Raw genomic sequence first — 17,289 nt, 5'->3', positions numbered from 1 at the left:
TAGTAATTATAGTTGAGGCACATAGAGAAGATCAACCAAGACTTAACCTCCATCCTCGTAGGAGCATAATGTGTACCCATGACATAGTAATTTCAAGGTCCCGGGCTTGCCAAACATCTTGCAGAATATCAATCGCCATCAAGTTACCAGGTAATCGGTTGATTGAATACAAAGCATTAAATCGGTCAACTACCATATCTCGTTCCCGTTGATCATTTGCCGTAAGCTCTGATCCTGCAGTCAAAAGTGAAATTGCCTGCATGTTGGTATGCCAGTTATGGGTGGGGATGAGACTCAGATCTCTGACTGTCTGTAGAGCGTATTGTCTGATGACCTTCTCTGTTTCAATGTTTTCGACAGGCGAGTAATCACGCCTGCCTAAATCTTCCTCAGTTCGACCACCTGTTCGTCCACAGATTCGGTACAGATTGATCAGGCCATGGTTTCGGAACGCATTACCCAGCAGAATGAGTTCTGGACTTTTGGTAGTTGGCCGCCATGCCAGCAACCGTGCTTCGGATTCTTCCTCTAGCGCCTTGTCTCTGATGCCGAGATCAATGAATGACCTGCAGTACCGCCCGAGATTTGCAAGAGTGTACATGATCTCAGCCGAGTAGCCCATAATTGGATGAAAGTCCCCTGCAATCTTTGCCACTGCTTCTGGGATTGATGAGCTAGTTGCAGACTGTTGGTCTGGTTCAACAAGAAATGACAACGCCATATCCCAGTATAAATATGTACCAAGAGCCAACTGTGCGAATTTGCCATCGGTATTTGTCGATGGATTGATCATTAGCTCAATCAAAGCCCTTGCTCCATTCAGATGCTCATACCCAAATTGGGAAGACGAGGGATCGATCCAAGGTGTACTAATGCCAAGCATAAATACAGTCAGAAAGGTAATTGGATGTGGCCGTTGGCGTCCGGCCAGCTCCTCCTGCAAAAGCAACAACGCTTTCCCTCTCTCCTCAAGACACGTCTCAAGACGTTCCTTTTTGAAAAATTGTTCATGGGCAGCACTGATACTCAGAATAGTCGGCATGAGAGACGGGGAGATGTGCAGATATTCAAGAATCGGGAACGAGAAAGGGTTGGATTCAGGGTCCAAAACCATGATCTGACTGGCTTTCTCACACCAGTGTCTCAGTAGACGCATTTGTGAAGGCGAGGTGTTACCATGCAAAATCATCGGAGAAATCTCCAATTGCCATTGTGGTAACGAGCTTTCCGACTCGCACACCGTGCCCCGTTTCTGGCATCGGAGACAAACGGGGAATGTCTCATCGCATTTGACCCGTCGTTTCTTGCAGTTTTTGCAGCCCGAACGACTTCTCTGAGGCGGAGCGCCTATATCGGAAGATTCGTGACACTGTCCACAAGCGGTTGGTTTGTGGACATATACCTGCTTGGTTGGGGCGAATCGGACGTTGAATGTGCGTGGCATTTTACGGGCGCTAATTCGAGGGAAGCTGGAGTCTGAGGCTGAGAATGCCTGCACACTAATTCAGTTGAAAAGTAAGGCTTCGTCGTGGGATCGTCTATATTGGCGAAGATAGCTTCTTTCCTCGTTAGAGATAAGACTGCGTACCGCGCGCATGACCTGGAATTTTGCCTATCCGGCCTTGCGTATCCCGTACCATGATACTCTCCTTGTATTGACCTACTTGGGTATAGAGCCATTACATGTCTCTCCAGGGCAGCTAATTTGGGAGTGTGCGGGGAGCGAAGAGGAGCGATAAGAAAACTACCCCAGAGCCCCACTCTCGCGTCCTGGCCGAAATAGGCAACCCTAGGTTAATCCCCGCGATTTGCTATGGATTGGTGGCAAATGATCTAGAATAACCTGAAAAGATAATTTGTTTTACTACTAAATCTAAGCCATCTGGAAAGAAACCAAAGTCCTTGTGATACTCGGTATTCCTAATCAGATCCACCCTCAACTTTCCACATGAGGATTGGACGCGACGATGAGGCCGAGCATGGGAAATATCATTCATAGTGGGTGTTGTTATAAAACGAGTTATGGAGGGGTATCTAGATTCTCCCCTCGAATTGTTAGTTTACTTTCGGAATATATCCCCAATCGCACTTCGCTCTTGTATAGTACCTGAGACATGCCGGAGACCATCAACATCGACGCATTCGTCGTCGGCGCCGGCGTGGGAGGAATTTACTCCACGTACCGCCTGTCACGTATGGGATTGTCTGTCAAATGCGTGGACATCGCCAGCGACGTTGGTGGCACCTGGTATTGGAATCGTTACCCAGGTGCCATGAGTGACACCGAAAGCTACCTGTACCGATATTCATGGGACAAGGAAGATTTGCAAACCTACCCTTGGACTCATCACTATGTCTACCAGCCGGAAATTTTGAAGTACCTCCAGCATGTAGTCGAGAAACATGATCTTCGAAAGTACATGAAGTTCGAGACCGAAATGACATCTGCAACATGGAATGAGGACACTCAGAGATGGATGATTACCTGCTCCGGCTCTGAGGAGTTGAACATTAGCGCTCGCTATTTGGTCAACTCTCTTGGATTGCTCTCCAAAGTCCATTACCCCGATATCCGTGGTCTTTCGTCTTTCGCTGGTGACCTGATCCACACAGCACGATGGCCAGAAAACTTGAACCTTGAAGGAAAGAAGGTCGGCATTATTGGAAATGGATCTACCGGAATTCAAGTCATGACAGCACTTGCTCCAATCGTCGGAAGTTTGACTTCCTTCCAACGTCACCCTCAATACTCAGTTCCGAGTGGCCAGCGTCCCGTCACCAAAGAATATCGTGACAAGGTCAATTCTACTTACCAACAAATCTGGGATAATGTTTGGTCATCGGTTGTTGGTTTTGGCGTGGTTGAGTCCAAGCGCAGCACCATGGATGCTAGCCCCGAAGAGCGGCAGAAAGCTTTCCAGGAGGTCTGGGATCAAGGCAATGGCTTCCGTTTTATGTTCAGCGCTTTTGGTGACATTACCACCAACAAGGATGCTAACGAAGAGGCGTGCAAGTTTGTCCGTGGAAAGATTGATGAAATGGTGAAAGATCCCCGCAAGGCCGCAATCCTGAAGCCAAAGGACCTATACGCCCGCCGACCACTTTGTGACACCGGTTACTACGACATTTTCAATCGCGAGAATGTTGACGTGATCGATCTCAAGGAAACACCGATTGATCAGATTGTTCCGGAAGGCATTCAGACAGCTGATGGAACAACCCACCATCTCGACGCGCTAATTTTTGCTACTGGGTTTGACGCTATTGAAGGCAACTACATGCGGGTCAAAATTACTGGACGGAATGGAAAGACTATTCAAGAGCATTGGAAGAATGGCCCTAAGGCTTTTGGTAGTATTGCCTGCGCAGGTTTCCCCAATATGTTCATTGTTGCTGGTCCTCAAGGTCCATTTGCCAATTTCCCACCTGTCATTGAAAGTGAAATCAATTTCATTATGTCATGCATTGAATATGCCGAAGGAAATATTGCCGCGGCTCAGGTGGAAAAACCAAATGGGGCTGCCAATGGTGCTGCCAATGGTGCTGCAAATGGTACTTCCAATGGTACTACAAATGGTGCCTTGAAGACAACAAATGGATCTTGCATGACTTGCGTGAGAAAAGGACCACCGACAATAATGGAGGTGTCCGAGGCATCAGAAACAGCATGGATTGACTTGTGCAATCGACTGGTTGAAGGGTCATTGTTCACTACAACGGCAAGCTGGATCTTTGGTCAGAATATTCCGGGGCGGAAGCCAACCACGAACTTCTATTTCGGAGGCCTCAAGAGCTACTTGGACTGGGTGAAGGCTCAAACCTCAAATGATTTCCCTGATTTTCTTAGACGATAAATGATTAGTTGATTGAATGAATGTGTTATGTTTCAGTATACTTCCCAGGATAGTCCTTTAGCGAGAACATGTTATTACGTACGAATATATGAAGATACGCACTTCCAAGTAGTTCTAGGCAATTCAATCCAATTGGATAGTCCAAGAACCCGAAAGAATTCGGATATCTGCTGTATCTGGCAAGAGAAAGTGGGTCTATTTCATTGTTTTCCTCTATATAATGTCTGTATATCCCCAATGCCCCAGATTCCAGATCAGCCATTGCACACCTTTACTCTTCCATACCTCATCATCTCTAAAGATCCTTCAAAAGTCTGTATCCCACTCTGAGCCCCCGTAAAACGCCCTAGCTGACATTATCAACAGGAATGGCACCATCAATTCCCAACACCACAGGATCCGAATCACCAGCAGATGTCCCTTATGGGCCGTACACCAGTTTCCCTTGGGAGCCACTTCCCGAGTACGGTGGTGAGAAATCTATCATGTTTCGCTCAGCCGATGGAAAGGTCGTTGCAGCAGCAGCAAGGGAAACAGGAACTGCAACATTGACCTACCCATGTGATGAGTTTTTCTATGTTACCGACGGATGGGTCGGACTCAATGTTCACGGTGGGGAGCAATTTGTCCTGAACAAGGGGGAATTCGTGTACTTGAAGAAGGGAACGACGGTTGATTTCACATTTGGCCCTGGGTTTACGAACGTTGCGGTTTTCATGGACAGCGAGCGTGTAACCCTTCTTTGAGAAAGGGTACGATTTAATCATAGTGCCAAAGGCTATAGTTCATAATTTGGAATATGTCAGCTGCGTACCTAAATACTCTATTTGTATGTAGCTTTTACGAACTCCATTGTATTCACAAGTGACAAAGTGTGTATATGGTAGAAGGAGTGATATGATACTATATTGGAATATGCAAAAGGAGAAGCTCAAAAAAGAGTAGGCCTTATTTCGTCTTGCACAACTTGATTGAGTATATCAGAAAATACAAAATAAACGCATCAAAAGGAACATTAAAACCGCAAAAGACTATGCTTGAAATCACTAATATATTAGCCTAGTCGTATAGACAATAAGTATTTCTTATGTAGCTTTCCAAATATAAAAGATCTACAGGTCTATTATGGCAGAAGAGGAAGAGAGAGAAAGAAACATTTAATTCATATGAAATGACGAAGCTAGCTATCCATTTATATTGAGCAGGCCAGACAAAAGAAAGCCTGCAAAACATTATAGAGCCTCGAACATCTGCATCAGAGCATTTGGTCTTCCATAGGAAGACATGTGGTGTGTGGTGTTGGCTGACTACTCAAATTTCAAGCCGAAGTGCCGCCAGCATAAGGCACTGCATGAAATTTAATCTCTAGCCGATGACCTTTCGGTCCTGCGAGGTAAAAGTCGAGCAGCTCCATATCACCGTGCACATGGATAGTCGTGGTAAAATGGGAGTAAACTGCAGCAACCAAATATTTCATCGCTACAAAGCCAGTTAGTATATGGTCCTCGATTTCAGATCTCAAAGACTTACAGTAATATGCAAAATTGGAACCAATACACATCCTTGGCCCACTACTGAATGCCCAAAACCATCGCTTCATATTTGCGAGTTCTTCAGGTGAAGCATCGAGCCAACGCTGAGGCTTCCATTGGGCAGGGTCCGGGAAAACTTCAGGAGTCCGATGAAGTACGTATGCATATGATTGAACAATGGTGCCTGCTGGGATATCGGAGTATCCTCCAAGGGAGCAAGGCTTGGGGACCACTCTAGGCTGTCCGCCAGGTACTGCAGGCCAGAGACGAAGTGTCTCTATAATTACCGCATTCAAAATTGGGAGTGCATCAATCTCTTTTGGCTCGGTAATGTCGCCGATTTCGACTTTTCTTTTCAAGTCATCTTGTTGCGGAAGCTTTACACCACGAAGTTCCTCACGAAGCTTCGTCTGCCACTCGGGGTTACGGCACATCTCATAGAATAAATATGTTTCGGTGTTACCGCTCGTCTCAAATGCAGCTGAGCTGTGGGCAAACATGTCGCTTGCGATCTGCATCCTCTGTGGATATGCGCCTTTGCTACCATGGGGACTGCTCATTTCCTTGAGGGCTTGCTGGAAGATAACAGGCTGGTCATCGCTGTGAATGGTCTGGGAGTTTTCAAGGAGCTGTTGGGCACTGTCGCATTTTTGGAGATTCCAGTCTTCGGCAAGGCCGAATTTCTTGTCAACAGATCGGGGAATCAAGTAAATTCCAACCTTGCGAAGGAAGTTTGCCAGTCTTGGGAAATAGTACTGCCAAAAGAGGAACGGATAAGGTGCGAAAAATCCGTCGAGGTATAGCTTCCGCTCTTTGTGATCCTCGATGAAATTACTACCCAAGGAACGGCCGAATTGAAATTGAACGAAAGTATCCATTGAGTATGAATAATTCATTCCAAGGACCTCGACAGGCTTGTCTTCACGAGCGGCTTTTCGAATAATAGGCAGATATCTCCCAAACAAGACATCTCGAGTGGCTGCACGTGCGGTCGGAGACGAGGTGATGAAAGATTTGGAGAAAGTATTGGAGATCATTCTTTTGCGGGCGGAGTGTTCGGCGTTGTCTTCAAATGTGAAAATGTTCTCTGTGCTGTTCATGAGAATTAGCTGGTTTATTCCACATTGAGACCTTCCACATGAATGCACATGGTAACGTCTTGCGTTGATTTATCTATGTTCGTTCTATAAACTTACTTATAGATAGCAAAACCATGGAAGTAGAATTCAGGCTTCGGGAAACCCCCCTGATATATCTTTTTCACTCCATCATCAAAACTGTTGATGCTGAGAAGGCTTGGCGCAAGAAGAAGAGATGGTCCCAACTTCATGTGCTTGTCATAAACCGTGCGATTCTCCTGATTTGTCCATCTCAACCAGTATATCCAGATCGAGCAAAACCGGCACGACCAATGAGCTGCAGGAACTTTGGAAAGGGGCGAAAGAAAAGCGGGATATATGATGAATTTGTGAAGAAGGAGACCTAGGACACCGATAAGACCTAGGAAGGAAATATGAAACTGCATTTTGTACACCTTGCTAGCTAGTGCAAGGAAACAATCGTCTATTGTACACAGGTGCACTGCCACGAGTTATATATTTTTCTAATGAATAGCAGAATGTCCAACGTGAAGCTTGCAGTGTTTCGCTTGCCAAGTTGGGAAGTGAAGGCGGGATAGATCAAACCTATAATGGCATCGTGCCGAGGTCAAGTTTGGAAAGAAAACCCCCACACAGATTTGGACTTTTCCAGGGTGGTTAAATAGTTGAAATAGCAAAAATCGGTAACAGATGAAGTCATGCAGACCGGGCCAGAATGCAATGTTCTCCAGGGCTCTGTACATATTTCCTATTTAAGCTTGTGGGGCACTTTCCTGATTAGGCCACTAAGCGGACCCTGTGGTAAAGCAGATCACGTGAAGAGAGGTGTCACATGTATGGGAGATACGGTAATTTTACCTAGAGCCCTTGCTAGAGCCCTTGCATTCTTGAGACTGTCGACTGTCTGGTCAAATTCTACTAGGGAATTGTACTTTCGTGCATAGACAAATTTCTATGAGATGTTGCTACGGCTGAAATTTATATTTTTTGATTTCTTTTTCTGATTGTAGGACGTGAGCTCGAGTACAACGCATGACTTTACAACCTCGCGCTCAGATTGACGTGAACAGACTTGGTAATAGTAAACGCCTCGATACCTTCCTCACCCATCTCCCTCCCAAACCCTGATTGTTTGTACCCACCAAATGGCACACGCACATCATCATCGTTGCTACTATTGATCCAGATGGCTATAAAAAGAAGTTAGCACTGCCAGAGAACCAAAAAGGAACGCAAGAAGACTCACTGCCAGACTGGATTCTCTTCGATACCCTCAAAGCACGCGAGATGTCTCTTGTGAAGACGGATGCACCTAACCCAAAGACTGTGCTGTTCGCGCGTTCGATCGCCTCTGCTTCTTCGCGGAAAGGTGCAATAACCACAAAAGGACCAAAGATCTCATCCTGAACAATGGTCATACTGTCTGTTACATCCGCGAATACGGTTGGGGCGACGTAAAAGCCCTTGCCTTGAGCATTCTTGTATGCCTTTCCACCACACACTAACCGTGCCCCTTCCCGTTTTCCAGTCTCCATATAAGATACAACTCGGTCAAATTGATCTTTGGTGACCTGTGGGCCTTGAAAGGTGTCTGAATGGAACGGGTCACCAACCTTGGAGATTTTCTCCACTTCTGCCTTGAACTGATTGACAAAAGTCTCGTAGATATCAGCGTGTACGAAGATGCGACTTGTTGCTGAACAGACTTGTCCCTGGTTGGACATGATACCTCGGTGACCCCAACGGACCGCTTGTTCGATATCTGCATCTGGGAATACCAGCATTGGCGATTTTCCACCTGTCTCCAAGGTGACTCTTTTGAGCGTTCCGGCAGCACTCTTCATAATTTGTTTGCCAGTGGGGGTAGACCCAGTGAATGTGATCATATCAATATCGGCATGAGCTGCTATAGCAGCGCCGACCTCCCTACCGGCACCATTGAGCACATTCACCACTCCAGCTGGGATCCCAGCTTCCTTGACAAGATTTGCAAAGTAGAGAGCTGACAGTGGGGTTTGTTCGGCCACTTTGACGACGAGTGTGTTGCCCGCCGCTAGGGCCGGAGCTACCTTGGTCACCATATTCACAAGAGGGAAGTTCCAAGGGATAATGGCGCCACAAACTCCGATAGGCTCACGCATCACGTACGCCAATTTACTTGGATTCGGGTCGATAACCTTTCCATGGATTTTATCAGCCCAGCCAGCATAATATCGCAGGAGACTGATAGATCCCATAACATCTTCGTTGCGGGCAGCATTGAAGGTCTTGCCTGCGAACGAATTCAGGTTAGATGAGGAGAGATAACGCGTAGAATGGGAAAATCTCTTACCATTGTCCCAGGCATCAATGGTGGCCAGTATATCTGCATGTTGCTCGACCAAACCAGCAAGCTTGTATAACAGCTCACCACGCACAGCTGTGTCCAAGGCTCTCCACTCCCCGCTGAATGCCCGACGGGCAGCCTCAACGGCCAGGTCAACATCATTCGTGTCTGCTGCATGCACCGCACAGATCTCTTCTTCGTTTCTATTGTGTGTTAACAAGTTAGCTATTTCATAGTAGATATAAACTAAAACTCACGCAGGATTTATAGTCGAAATCCTCGCTCCCTTTGAGGATGGCCTCCATTCATTGTCGATGAATAGGCCCAAAGGTTGCTTGAATTTTAAGCCGTTGGGCGCGATAAGATAAATGTGCATGTCAGACATTGCGGCCAGATATTGAAATGGAACAGGAAGCAGGATAGAGAATCAAGTGGTTTCAGCTAGGCGCTGGCAAGGTCCTTGTCGCCTCTGTATATGATAAAACAAAATACAAATATTATTTGGCAAGGCTGAATAAAGCTAACATAATTTTATATTAAATGAATTACGATAATAAAGTAAGAAGTCAAAAGCTATGGCATCTATGCATCTTCTATCTCGCTTCCTGTCCCGATTAGGGAAGTAGAAGGAGATCTCCACATGGGCCGAGTCGCTGCGCCGCTAAATTAATAATTTAATCCACTCTACACCCCGGATTGCCCGTTAGAGAATATAGGCGATCACCAATAACCAAGGCATGGATATAGACAGAAGTAAGATAACGGAATTTTCTCCAGATACTTCTTTCTCGTCATTCACCGCATACTACAGTCAATTACTTTGCGGCTTTCTGATGCTTTGTGACAGCTCCATAATGACATCCTCGTTCCCACATCCAAATGGCACGGAGTCTTTCTGGCGACTTGAGACACAGGAGCTTGACAACTTCCGGTCTACACCAAATCTTCCAGACGAAAGCGACATAGTTATCATAGGTGGAGGGTATAGTGCAGCAGCACTGGTCACACATATTCAGAAACAATACCCCAATCACCCATCGATTTTGGTTCTCGAAGCTCGTCAGCTATGCTCTGGGGCATCCGGGAGAAACGGTAGCGATCCTTCTGTGCACTTACATAGGCAAACCACTGATGGAATATTTAAAACATCTAGGTGGACACATAAAACCCGATCCGTACCTTCATGCATCTGAGATTGCCACTCAGTATGGACTAGCTGCAGGCACCGAAGTCGCGGATTTCGAAGTCGCAAACTTGAACGCCGCTAAAGAGTACATTGAAAGTGAAGGCGTCGACTGCGATTTTGTGGTCACCAGAGCATGCGATGTTCACTTTTCTAGCAGTCAGGATACGAGGATAAAAGAGCGCCTGCACAATCTCAAAGCTGCGGGAGTTGCCGCTGCCCAAACGGTATCTGAAGTGGGAGAAGACAATGCTGAAATGGTGTGTAAATTTTCCTTTACATCCCACCTCAGTTTCAGAATCAATAACTTGCAGCTTTCTGACTTGAGTTCAATACTAGGTATCAGGTGTAAAGGGAGCCAAAGGATTCATCAGCTACACTGCTGCACATCTATGGCCATACAAATTGATTCACCACATGTTCACCATGGCATTGAAACATGGAGGTCTCAACCTCCAGACAAATACTTGTGCGACTTCTGTCTCCCCCGCTACCGACTCTCAAAGTAGCTGGGTGGTCCAGACCAACCGGGGCTCTGTTACAGCAAGCAAAGTTATAATTGCTTCAAATGCTTACACTCCGGCTCTATTACCTGAGTATCGGGAGCAAATCATCCCTTACCGGGCTGTGAGCTGCCATATCAAAACACCTAGCCCAGCACCACTTATTGTCAACACCTACGCCCTTCGGTTCAAGGATTGGGACTTTGACTACCTCATTCCCCGACCTGATGGCAGCATTGTTGTGGGCGGAGCTCGCTCAGCCTACTTCCGCAAGAAAGACCTGTGGTACAACAACACGGACGATTCCGAGGTTATCAAAGAGACACGAAAGTACTTTGACGGATACATGCAACGACACTTCCGTGGGTGGGAGAACAGTGGTGCAGAGGTATCGGAAATATGGACAGGCAGTAAGTATTATCGACTATTTATTTAAAGTCTGTCGTACTGACACATCATACTTTAGTCATGGGATATTCCCGTGACAAACTCCCAAGGCTGGGACCCGTACCTGGCAAGCAAGGAATGTTCATTATGGCTGGGTGGACGGGCCACGGCATGCCTCAGATATTCCTAGCCGCCAAGGGGATGGCAGACATGGTAGTAAAGGATGTCCCTTACCACAAAACTGGGTTACCTCGTGTTTTTGAAGAGACCGCAGATCGCTTACAGAACGCACCCAACAAAGTGCTGGAGACCTGGTACCAGGCTACTCAAACCCCGCGGCTATGATAGCTTTTTAATAAACATGTACTTAGTATGAATCTTACCAGGCAGGTTAGGTCTTTATCCAACACCAACTAATTGAAGTATTCTGCATTGAAGAACTGGAGAAATCTAAGGCCTCACGGCAGCGGATTTACTTCGAATACCTTTTGCTTTTATATGCTTACAGAAACCCCAAACTATGACATCGATATGACCGGGAATTATGATGTTGTAGGACCTAATTACTGCCCTTTCCAATATTTACTTGTCGCATCCATTAACGTGTTTGATTCCCGACGATTCCACAGTATTTATGCTCATTCCAAATCCAGATTTTTCACCCTCAAATGCAGAGTTTCAGACTAACATCGGTCTGGCAACTCCCCGCTCATTAGCAGCATCAAACGAAGGGAGGTCTACACCATCGATATCAGGAGATCCGTATAGTATCATTGACTCTGAGTCCGCTTCTAAATCGCGTTCCCATTTTGCCACACTGGCCTCAAATGCCTTCAAGTTATCTTCTTTGGTTAGATCAATCGGTGCTCTGTCATTGCCAATCTGCCGCATCTGCACCCCAGCCACCACCTCTGTCATACCATAGTCATATTGATCCAAACCGGCATTTATGGCTCCAGAGCGTATCCTTCCAGATACGATATCCAATGCCAAGTGTGGCTCCGCACAAAGTGTTCTAGCAAGCCCAACCCCATCTACAGTCTCCAAAGCTGTTTCCATGGCAGCAACTGTGAGGAAACCACCGGTGACATAGACTTTAGTCTTAGTAAGTACAGGGACTATAGCCTCCGCAAACTCCAGGAAGAATGCTTCCCGTTTTCGAGTGGAGTCACGCTTGTGTTCAAAAGCTGTGTCTTCGTACGTGCCGCCAGACAGCTCGACAAAGTCAAAGTGAGCTTCGTGCTCTAGCAATTGGCATAGCTCCCGGCATTCGTCTGGCGAGAACCCTTTATCTTGGAATTCAACGGAGTTTAATTTGATGGCGAGTATAAAACCAGAGGATGCCGGGATCTTTTGGCGAATAGATTGGGCAATTTCGATGATGATGCGAGCCCGGTTTCGTAGCGAACCACCGTAGATATCGGTTCGCTGATTGGTTTGTTGAGAGAGGAACTGGGCAAGTAGATAGCCATGAGCACCGTGGATCTGAATTCCGTCAAAGCCAGCTTTGAAAAGGAATTCCGCCGAGTGAGTGAACGCGTTGGTGATATTCTGAATTTCATCTATCGATGCCGCGTGCGGCTTGCCAAACTTCATCCCCCATATCTCCCGGTCCAGGTGCACATCCGATGCTGACACGGGGTTTGGAGAAAGCTTGATGTTCACTTGACGGCCAGGGTGGGACATCTGGCCCAAAAGAAGGCTCCCATGGACCTTTGAAGCCTTAGCCAGCGCCTTGAAGCGTTCAAACCGGGGACCGGAAAATGGGGCATCGGCGGGAATTGTTGCGTTTCCGGCAGACTCGAGGTTGATATTGTCCACCATGATATTCCCAGTCAGAATAACGCCAACAGAGCTTTCTCCCCATCTTTCATAGAGATTGACAAGTTCAAGGGATGGGATCCCCCGGTCTTCACTATTCACAGGATCCCATGACGACATGCGCTCCGTCATAGCGGCCTTCATCAGACGGTTTGGGGCGATACTTTGGGAGAAGTGGAATTGCGAACGCTCTCGCAACCGCACTGGGTCGACTTCACGAGTACCATGGCGAGGGATCATTCCGAAGATGAAAATATGGGAGATTGGTACAGAGGTATAGAGTAAATTCGAAAGAAAAAATAAATATGTCTCAATTTGAACCGAGGCTCAGATAAATATATACAACATATAACTAAGATCACTCTAAAATAAAACTTATACGGAGTATCTACCTAGGTAGGTAGCCCAGGGAACCTTAAAACTAAGTACAGCTTACAAATTGTGTTAAATGTCTCCGAGAACTGGGGTAAGTTCAGTTATATTCCAACATTGAAGTCATAGCATGGGGGGATAGTGGTGAATTCGTGTGTTGAGGAAACTCCCCGATACTCGCCAAGATGCCGAAATAGGAAGGTACCCGCGGGGTAGTAGACCCGCTTATAGTCTACGGATGAAATATTCAGCCGAGTAACATCTTTCTCATCTTCTCAATAGCGGCGTAGTTAACCAATCTAATTGAAGTAGGGTGACTCTTACATTCGTGATCTGAAATCGACGGACCCTGTGGATAGGGTTCTTGCTTCTTTTGGCATGCTGGCGATCTCCCCTCGTCATCGCATATGTTAACTCTATTACGGTAAAGTGAATGACAAACATTTGGGGGGAGGCCGGATGTCAATCATCCACTTGATAGAGCATGATACAAAAATAAGCATGAATTTCTCAAGTATATCCAGAGCTTCATACTTTCGGTTCAACAACCCACCCACCAGACCAAGTTACACAAGAAATCATGACTATCACGACTGAATTCCCAATCTCTTTGCGCGATCCTACTCTCTTAGATTCTCGGGGGTTGATAAACGGCGAGTGGCGCCACGCCAGCAACCAGAAAACATTTCCTGTCTATGAACCAGCTACAGGCAGTGTGCTTCACCCATGTGCCGACTTCGGACGTGAAGAGTTCGTCCAAGCAATTGATGCGGCACACATTGGCTACAAGAGCTTTTATAGCGGTACAACAGCCAATGAAAGAGCACAACTTCTTCGAAGATGGCATGATCTTATAATTGAGAACGTGGAAGACTGTCAGTTATGGAATGCCCCTCTTACCTCCAATTAATAGTGGAAGCTAAATTTTGTCACTCAACAGTGGCGATAATTCTATCTTTGGAAAATGGGAAGACGTTTGCCGAAGCCAAAGGAGAAGTAACCTATGCGGCAACCTTCGTCGCCTGGTTTGCTGAAGAGGCAGTTCGCAACTACGGCGACGTGATTCCTTCCTCATATGCGAATTCAACCGTTCTCACTTACAAAGAACCTGTTGGAGTGTGTGGAATCATTACTCCGTGGAATTTCCCTGCCGCCATGATTACTCGCAAGATCGCTCCGGCATTTGCGGCTGGGTGTTCTGTGGTCATTAAGCCTCCAAGTGAAACACCTTTCAGTGCGATTGCGCTCGCGAAGCTAGCACTAAAGGCCGGTATTCCCTCTTCACTCATCCATGTTATCCCCACCAAGGACCGCAAGGCTTCGCTTGAGCTAGCAACCAATCCGCTTGTGCGCAAGATCAGCTTCACCGGTTCAACAGCTGTTGGTAAGATGCTGACAAAACTAGCATCTGACACGATGAAGAAAGTCAGTATGGAGCTTGGAGGAAACGCTCCCTTTGTTGTCTTTGAGGATGCAGACCTGGACCAGGCAGTTGATGCGGCGCTGATCTGCAAATTCCGTGCATCAGGTCAAACTTGTGTGGTATGTATATGTGCTCCTTGCCCCCAACAATACCGTGTTAACCCAGTCATCGTCTAAGTGTGCGAACCGGCTCTATGTGCATAAACAAGTCCTTGAGGCTTTTGCCGAGAAACTTACCGCCAAGGTGCAGGCTCTCAAGCTAGGCCGCGGTATCGACAATGGAACGACTCAAGGTCCGCTTGTCAACGCTGCAGCTGTGGAAAAGGTGAAGGCCCACGTTGCGGATGCATTAGCCAAAGGCGGCCAATTGTGGACAGGCGGGCAGGCACCTAGCCATCTCTCTGGCTTCTTCTTCGAGCCAACAATCATCACTGGCGCAACACCTAACATGGCTGTCGCAACTGATGAGACCTTCGGGCCCCTAGCGGCTATTTTCCCATTCGAGAGCGAAGACGATGTGATAACACAGGCCAACGCTAGTGAATATGGACTGGCTGGATACTTCTTCAGCCAGAACGTCAGCCGGATTTTCCGCGTCGCGCGTCAGCTTGAATGCGGTATGATCGGTGTCAATACTGGTCTGATCAGCGCAGCAGAAAGTCCTTTTGGTGGTATCAAGGAAAGCGGCGTAGGGCGAGAGGGCAGTCGTTACGGCCTCAGCGAATACCAAAACATCAAGTCGGTTACTATTGGTAATTTGAGATGATGCTTTTGTGAGGGAGAGCTATAGAAAATCCAGAGCCTATTGCAAAGACATCTAGATGCATTTCCATCGAGTGCTACATAGTAGTAATTTCCGGTCGAATTATCTACAGTAATTCCATTTTTTTTTATATTAGAGATACGGTCGTCTTACCCTATTTGCCAGGACTACCAAGTAGCTATGTTGTAGTTGCTCTTTTCTTTTCCCCACAACAGTTGGTATCCTCTCTCTTGACCCACGGCATTTTCAATATATGTGAAAAACTACTCAACTTTGTTAGGAATGTCAGTGACAATGTGACACATAATGGCGTTGATAGAAATCTCCAAAACCAGTTGGCCGGTTCTCTCGAACTGTTCCCTCTACTCCACGACTCCACGACTCCACTACGCTAACGCATCCCCACCCACTTACCCAATTTGGACACTAAACGAACTTCGGTTCGTCACTTACACTTGCTTATATATCAATCGGGCTATATTCGGATTCATAATGTATTTATTTATAAGTAAATGACGGTGTCTAGCCCTTTGTCTCTGCCTTCCCAAACCCATCCTCTTACACAACCTTGTTAAGACATTTGATACCTACCTGATAGTTATGGCCTCACCAAAGAAGATCGTCGTGATTGGTGGTACTGGCATGTTCGGCGGCTCAGTCGCTCGTTCACTGAAAGACAACCCCGAGTTCGAAGTCGTGTTGACAACGCGCGATCCTAACTCGCCCAAAGCCTGCAAGCGTCGCGAGGAGGGATTCTTGTTGGTAAAGGCCGACTCATGGAATGCCTCCGAGCTCGATTTAGTGATGGCAGGCGCCTATGGTGTATTCCTCAACACCGACTCAGACGACCTGAACTTCAAAAACGAGATCGGGCTACCAGAATCCGCCATGGGCAAAATCGTGATCGACGCTGCCATCCGTCAAAGCGTCAAATACTTTGTTTTCGCAGGACTTCCACAGTCCAACCGCATCACGAATGGAGAAGTTTCTATCCTGTCCTTTGACAACAAGAGCGCCATTGCCAATTACGGACGTAAAGCTGGATTCGAGGCCTTTGTTGAGGTCAATTGTGGCTGGGCTATGGATATTTTCTTCATGGAGACATACGCGAATGCATTCGGCGGCTTTGCGTCCATTCCAGACTCAGAAGGCTTTCTCAGTTTGAAGATCTTTCCCATGAGCAATGACTCGGGGCTGATTCCATGGACCTCCGTGAAAGACGATTACGGCGATGCTGTACATGCTGTCTTCTTGGAACCATCAAAGTACGCGAATCGCATTATCTGGGCCATATCTGAGGCAGCCACCTTCCAAGATGTGGCTAATGCTTACAACCGATTGACTGGTACACAAGTGGCGAGATATGTACCGCAAACTGAGCCCCTCAAGGCTAGCACCCCAGGCAAGACCAAGGAAGTCAACGGACTGCGTAACTATTGCCACTACACAAAGGGGAAATACTGCAACAATCAGGTCACTAATGATCATTTGCTTGAGGAGATGAGAGAGCTCAAAACGCTTGCAACAAAGGCGCGAGGAAAAGGACATGCGTCCACTCGGTCTGTCGAAGGCTTTCTACGTGACAACCTCACTGTCAAATTGCAACCATCCTTGTCGAAAATTTGATTATTGTGATAGGCCATCAAATTAAACAACTGTGAAGAATATTGAATGCATAGGGTGCAAATTTGAGATGCGCCTGATACGCAAGTAGTTAAGATATCTGAAGGATTAGGCCAGTAGCTTAGAATGTAACTACTAGTTAGCTAATTCTGAGATCTTGTCTCTTCCAATTTTGAAATTTCCCCTCTAATCATTCGTCTAGTACTAGACTCCACTTAGCTTTCTAAAACGCAGAGTTCTAGAAATTTTCGTAAAAACACGACACATTTTGTGATTATGTTCAGTTAATGGGCCAATACTATGACGACACAGCATGGGTAAATGGCCCAGACTACCCCATATACTCTCTGAAGACATTACAAAGCAAAGACGACATGCTGGGGTTTCCTTTTTCAAGAGATTT

At 46.6% G+C, this 17,289-nt stretch overlaps 8 protein-coding genes across 8 annotated transcripts; 4 read left to right on the top strand and 4 right to left on the bottom strand.

The window, feature by feature from the left end:
- Nucleotides 1–31: 31 nt before the first annotated feature.
- On the bottom strand, nucleotides 32–1,156 carry PGRI_057260 (uncharacterized protein; the record flags this gene model as incomplete). The annotated part of the gene is made up of 1 exon (XM_040793439.1): nucleotides 32–1,156. One exon carries the CDS (start codon nucleotides 1,154–1,156, stop codon nucleotides 32–34), a length of 1,125 nt encoding a protein of 374 aa, XP_040648294.1.
- A 958-nt stretch (nucleotides 1,157–2,114) lies between these two features.
- Nucleotides 2,115–3,854, top strand: PGRI_057250 (flavin-containing monooxygenase; the record flags this gene model as incomplete). The annotated part of the gene is made up of 1 exon (XM_040793438.1): nucleotides 2,115–3,854. One exon carries the CDS (start codon nucleotides 2,115–2,117, stop codon nucleotides 3,852–3,854), a length of 1,740 nt encoding a protein of 579 aa, XP_040648293.1.
- A 368-nt stretch (nucleotides 3,855–4,222) lies between these two features.
- On the top strand, nucleotides 4,223–4,600 carry PGRI_057240 (uncharacterized protein; the record flags this gene model as incomplete). The annotated part of the gene is made up of 1 exon (XM_040793437.1): nucleotides 4,223–4,600. The coding sequence occupies one exon, from the start codon at nucleotides 4,223–4,225 to the stop codon at nucleotides 4,598–4,600; it is 378 nt and encodes a 125-aa protein (XP_040648292.1).
- A 572-nt stretch (nucleotides 4,601–5,172) lies between these two features.
- PGRI_057230 (cytochrome P450) lies at nucleotides 5,173–6,716 on the bottom strand (the record flags this gene model as incomplete). Its single annotated transcript, XM_040793436.1, has 3 exons — nucleotides 5,173–5,333; nucleotides 5,385–6,478; nucleotides 6,583–6,716. 3 exons carry the CDS (start codon nucleotides 6,714–6,716, stop codon nucleotides 5,173–5,175), a joined length of 1,389 nt encoding a protein of 462 aa, XP_040648291.1.
- Nucleotides 6,717–7,524: 808 nt separating this feature from the next.
- PGRI_057220 (Aldehyde/histidinol dehydrogenase) lies at nucleotides 7,525–9,197 on the bottom strand (the record flags this gene model as incomplete). Its single annotated transcript, XM_040793435.1, has 4 exons — nucleotides 7,525–7,676; nucleotides 7,733–8,758; nucleotides 8,819–9,015; nucleotides 9,070–9,197. 4 exons carry the CDS (start codon nucleotides 9,195–9,197, stop codon nucleotides 7,525–7,527), a joined length of 1,503 nt encoding a protein of 500 aa, XP_040648290.1.
- Nucleotides 9,198–9,666: 469 nt separating this feature from the next.
- Nucleotides 9,667–11,230, top strand: PGRI_057210 (NAD(P)/FAD-dependent oxidoreductase; the record flags this gene model as incomplete). Its single annotated transcript, XM_040793434.1, has 4 exons — nucleotides 9,667–9,904; nucleotides 9,966–10,255; nucleotides 10,335–10,908; nucleotides 10,965–11,230. 4 exons carry the CDS (start codon nucleotides 9,667–9,669, stop codon nucleotides 11,228–11,230), a joined length of 1,368 nt encoding a protein of 455 aa, XP_040648289.1.
- Nucleotides 11,231–11,563: 333 nt separating this feature from the next.
- PGRI_057200 (NADH:flavin oxidoreductase/NADH oxidase family protein) lies at nucleotides 11,564–12,946 on the bottom strand (the record flags this gene model as incomplete). Its single annotated transcript, XM_040793433.1, has 1 exon — nucleotides 11,564–12,946. The coding sequence occupies one exon, from the start codon at nucleotides 12,944–12,946 to the stop codon at nucleotides 11,564–11,566; it is 1,383 nt and encodes a 460-aa protein (XP_040648288.1).
- A 712-nt stretch (nucleotides 12,947–13,658) lies between these two features.
- On the top strand, nucleotides 13,659–16,889 carry PGRI_057190 (Aldehyde/histidinol dehydrogenase; the record flags this gene model as incomplete). Its single annotated transcript, XM_040793432.1, has 4 exons — nucleotides 13,659–13,953; nucleotides 14,019–14,620; nucleotides 14,667–15,252; nucleotides 15,790–16,889. The coding sequence occupies 4 exons, from the start codon at nucleotides 13,659–13,661 to the stop codon at nucleotides 16,887–16,889; spliced, it is 2,583 nt and encodes an 860-aa protein (XP_040648287.1).
- Between the last annotated feature and the right edge of the window lie 400 nt (nucleotides 16,890–17,289).

Source organism: Penicillium griseofulvum (assembly GCF_001561935.1).
Source record: "Penicillium griseofulvum strain PG3 chromosome Unknown contig_95, whole genome shotgun sequence".
Taxonomy (NCBI): domain Eukaryota; kingdom Fungi; phylum Ascomycota; class Eurotiomycetes; order Eurotiales; family Aspergillaceae; genus Penicillium; species Penicillium griseofulvum.
Note: the sequence above shows the minus strand (reverse complement) of the source record. Positions and strands in the feature narration are given on the sequence as shown.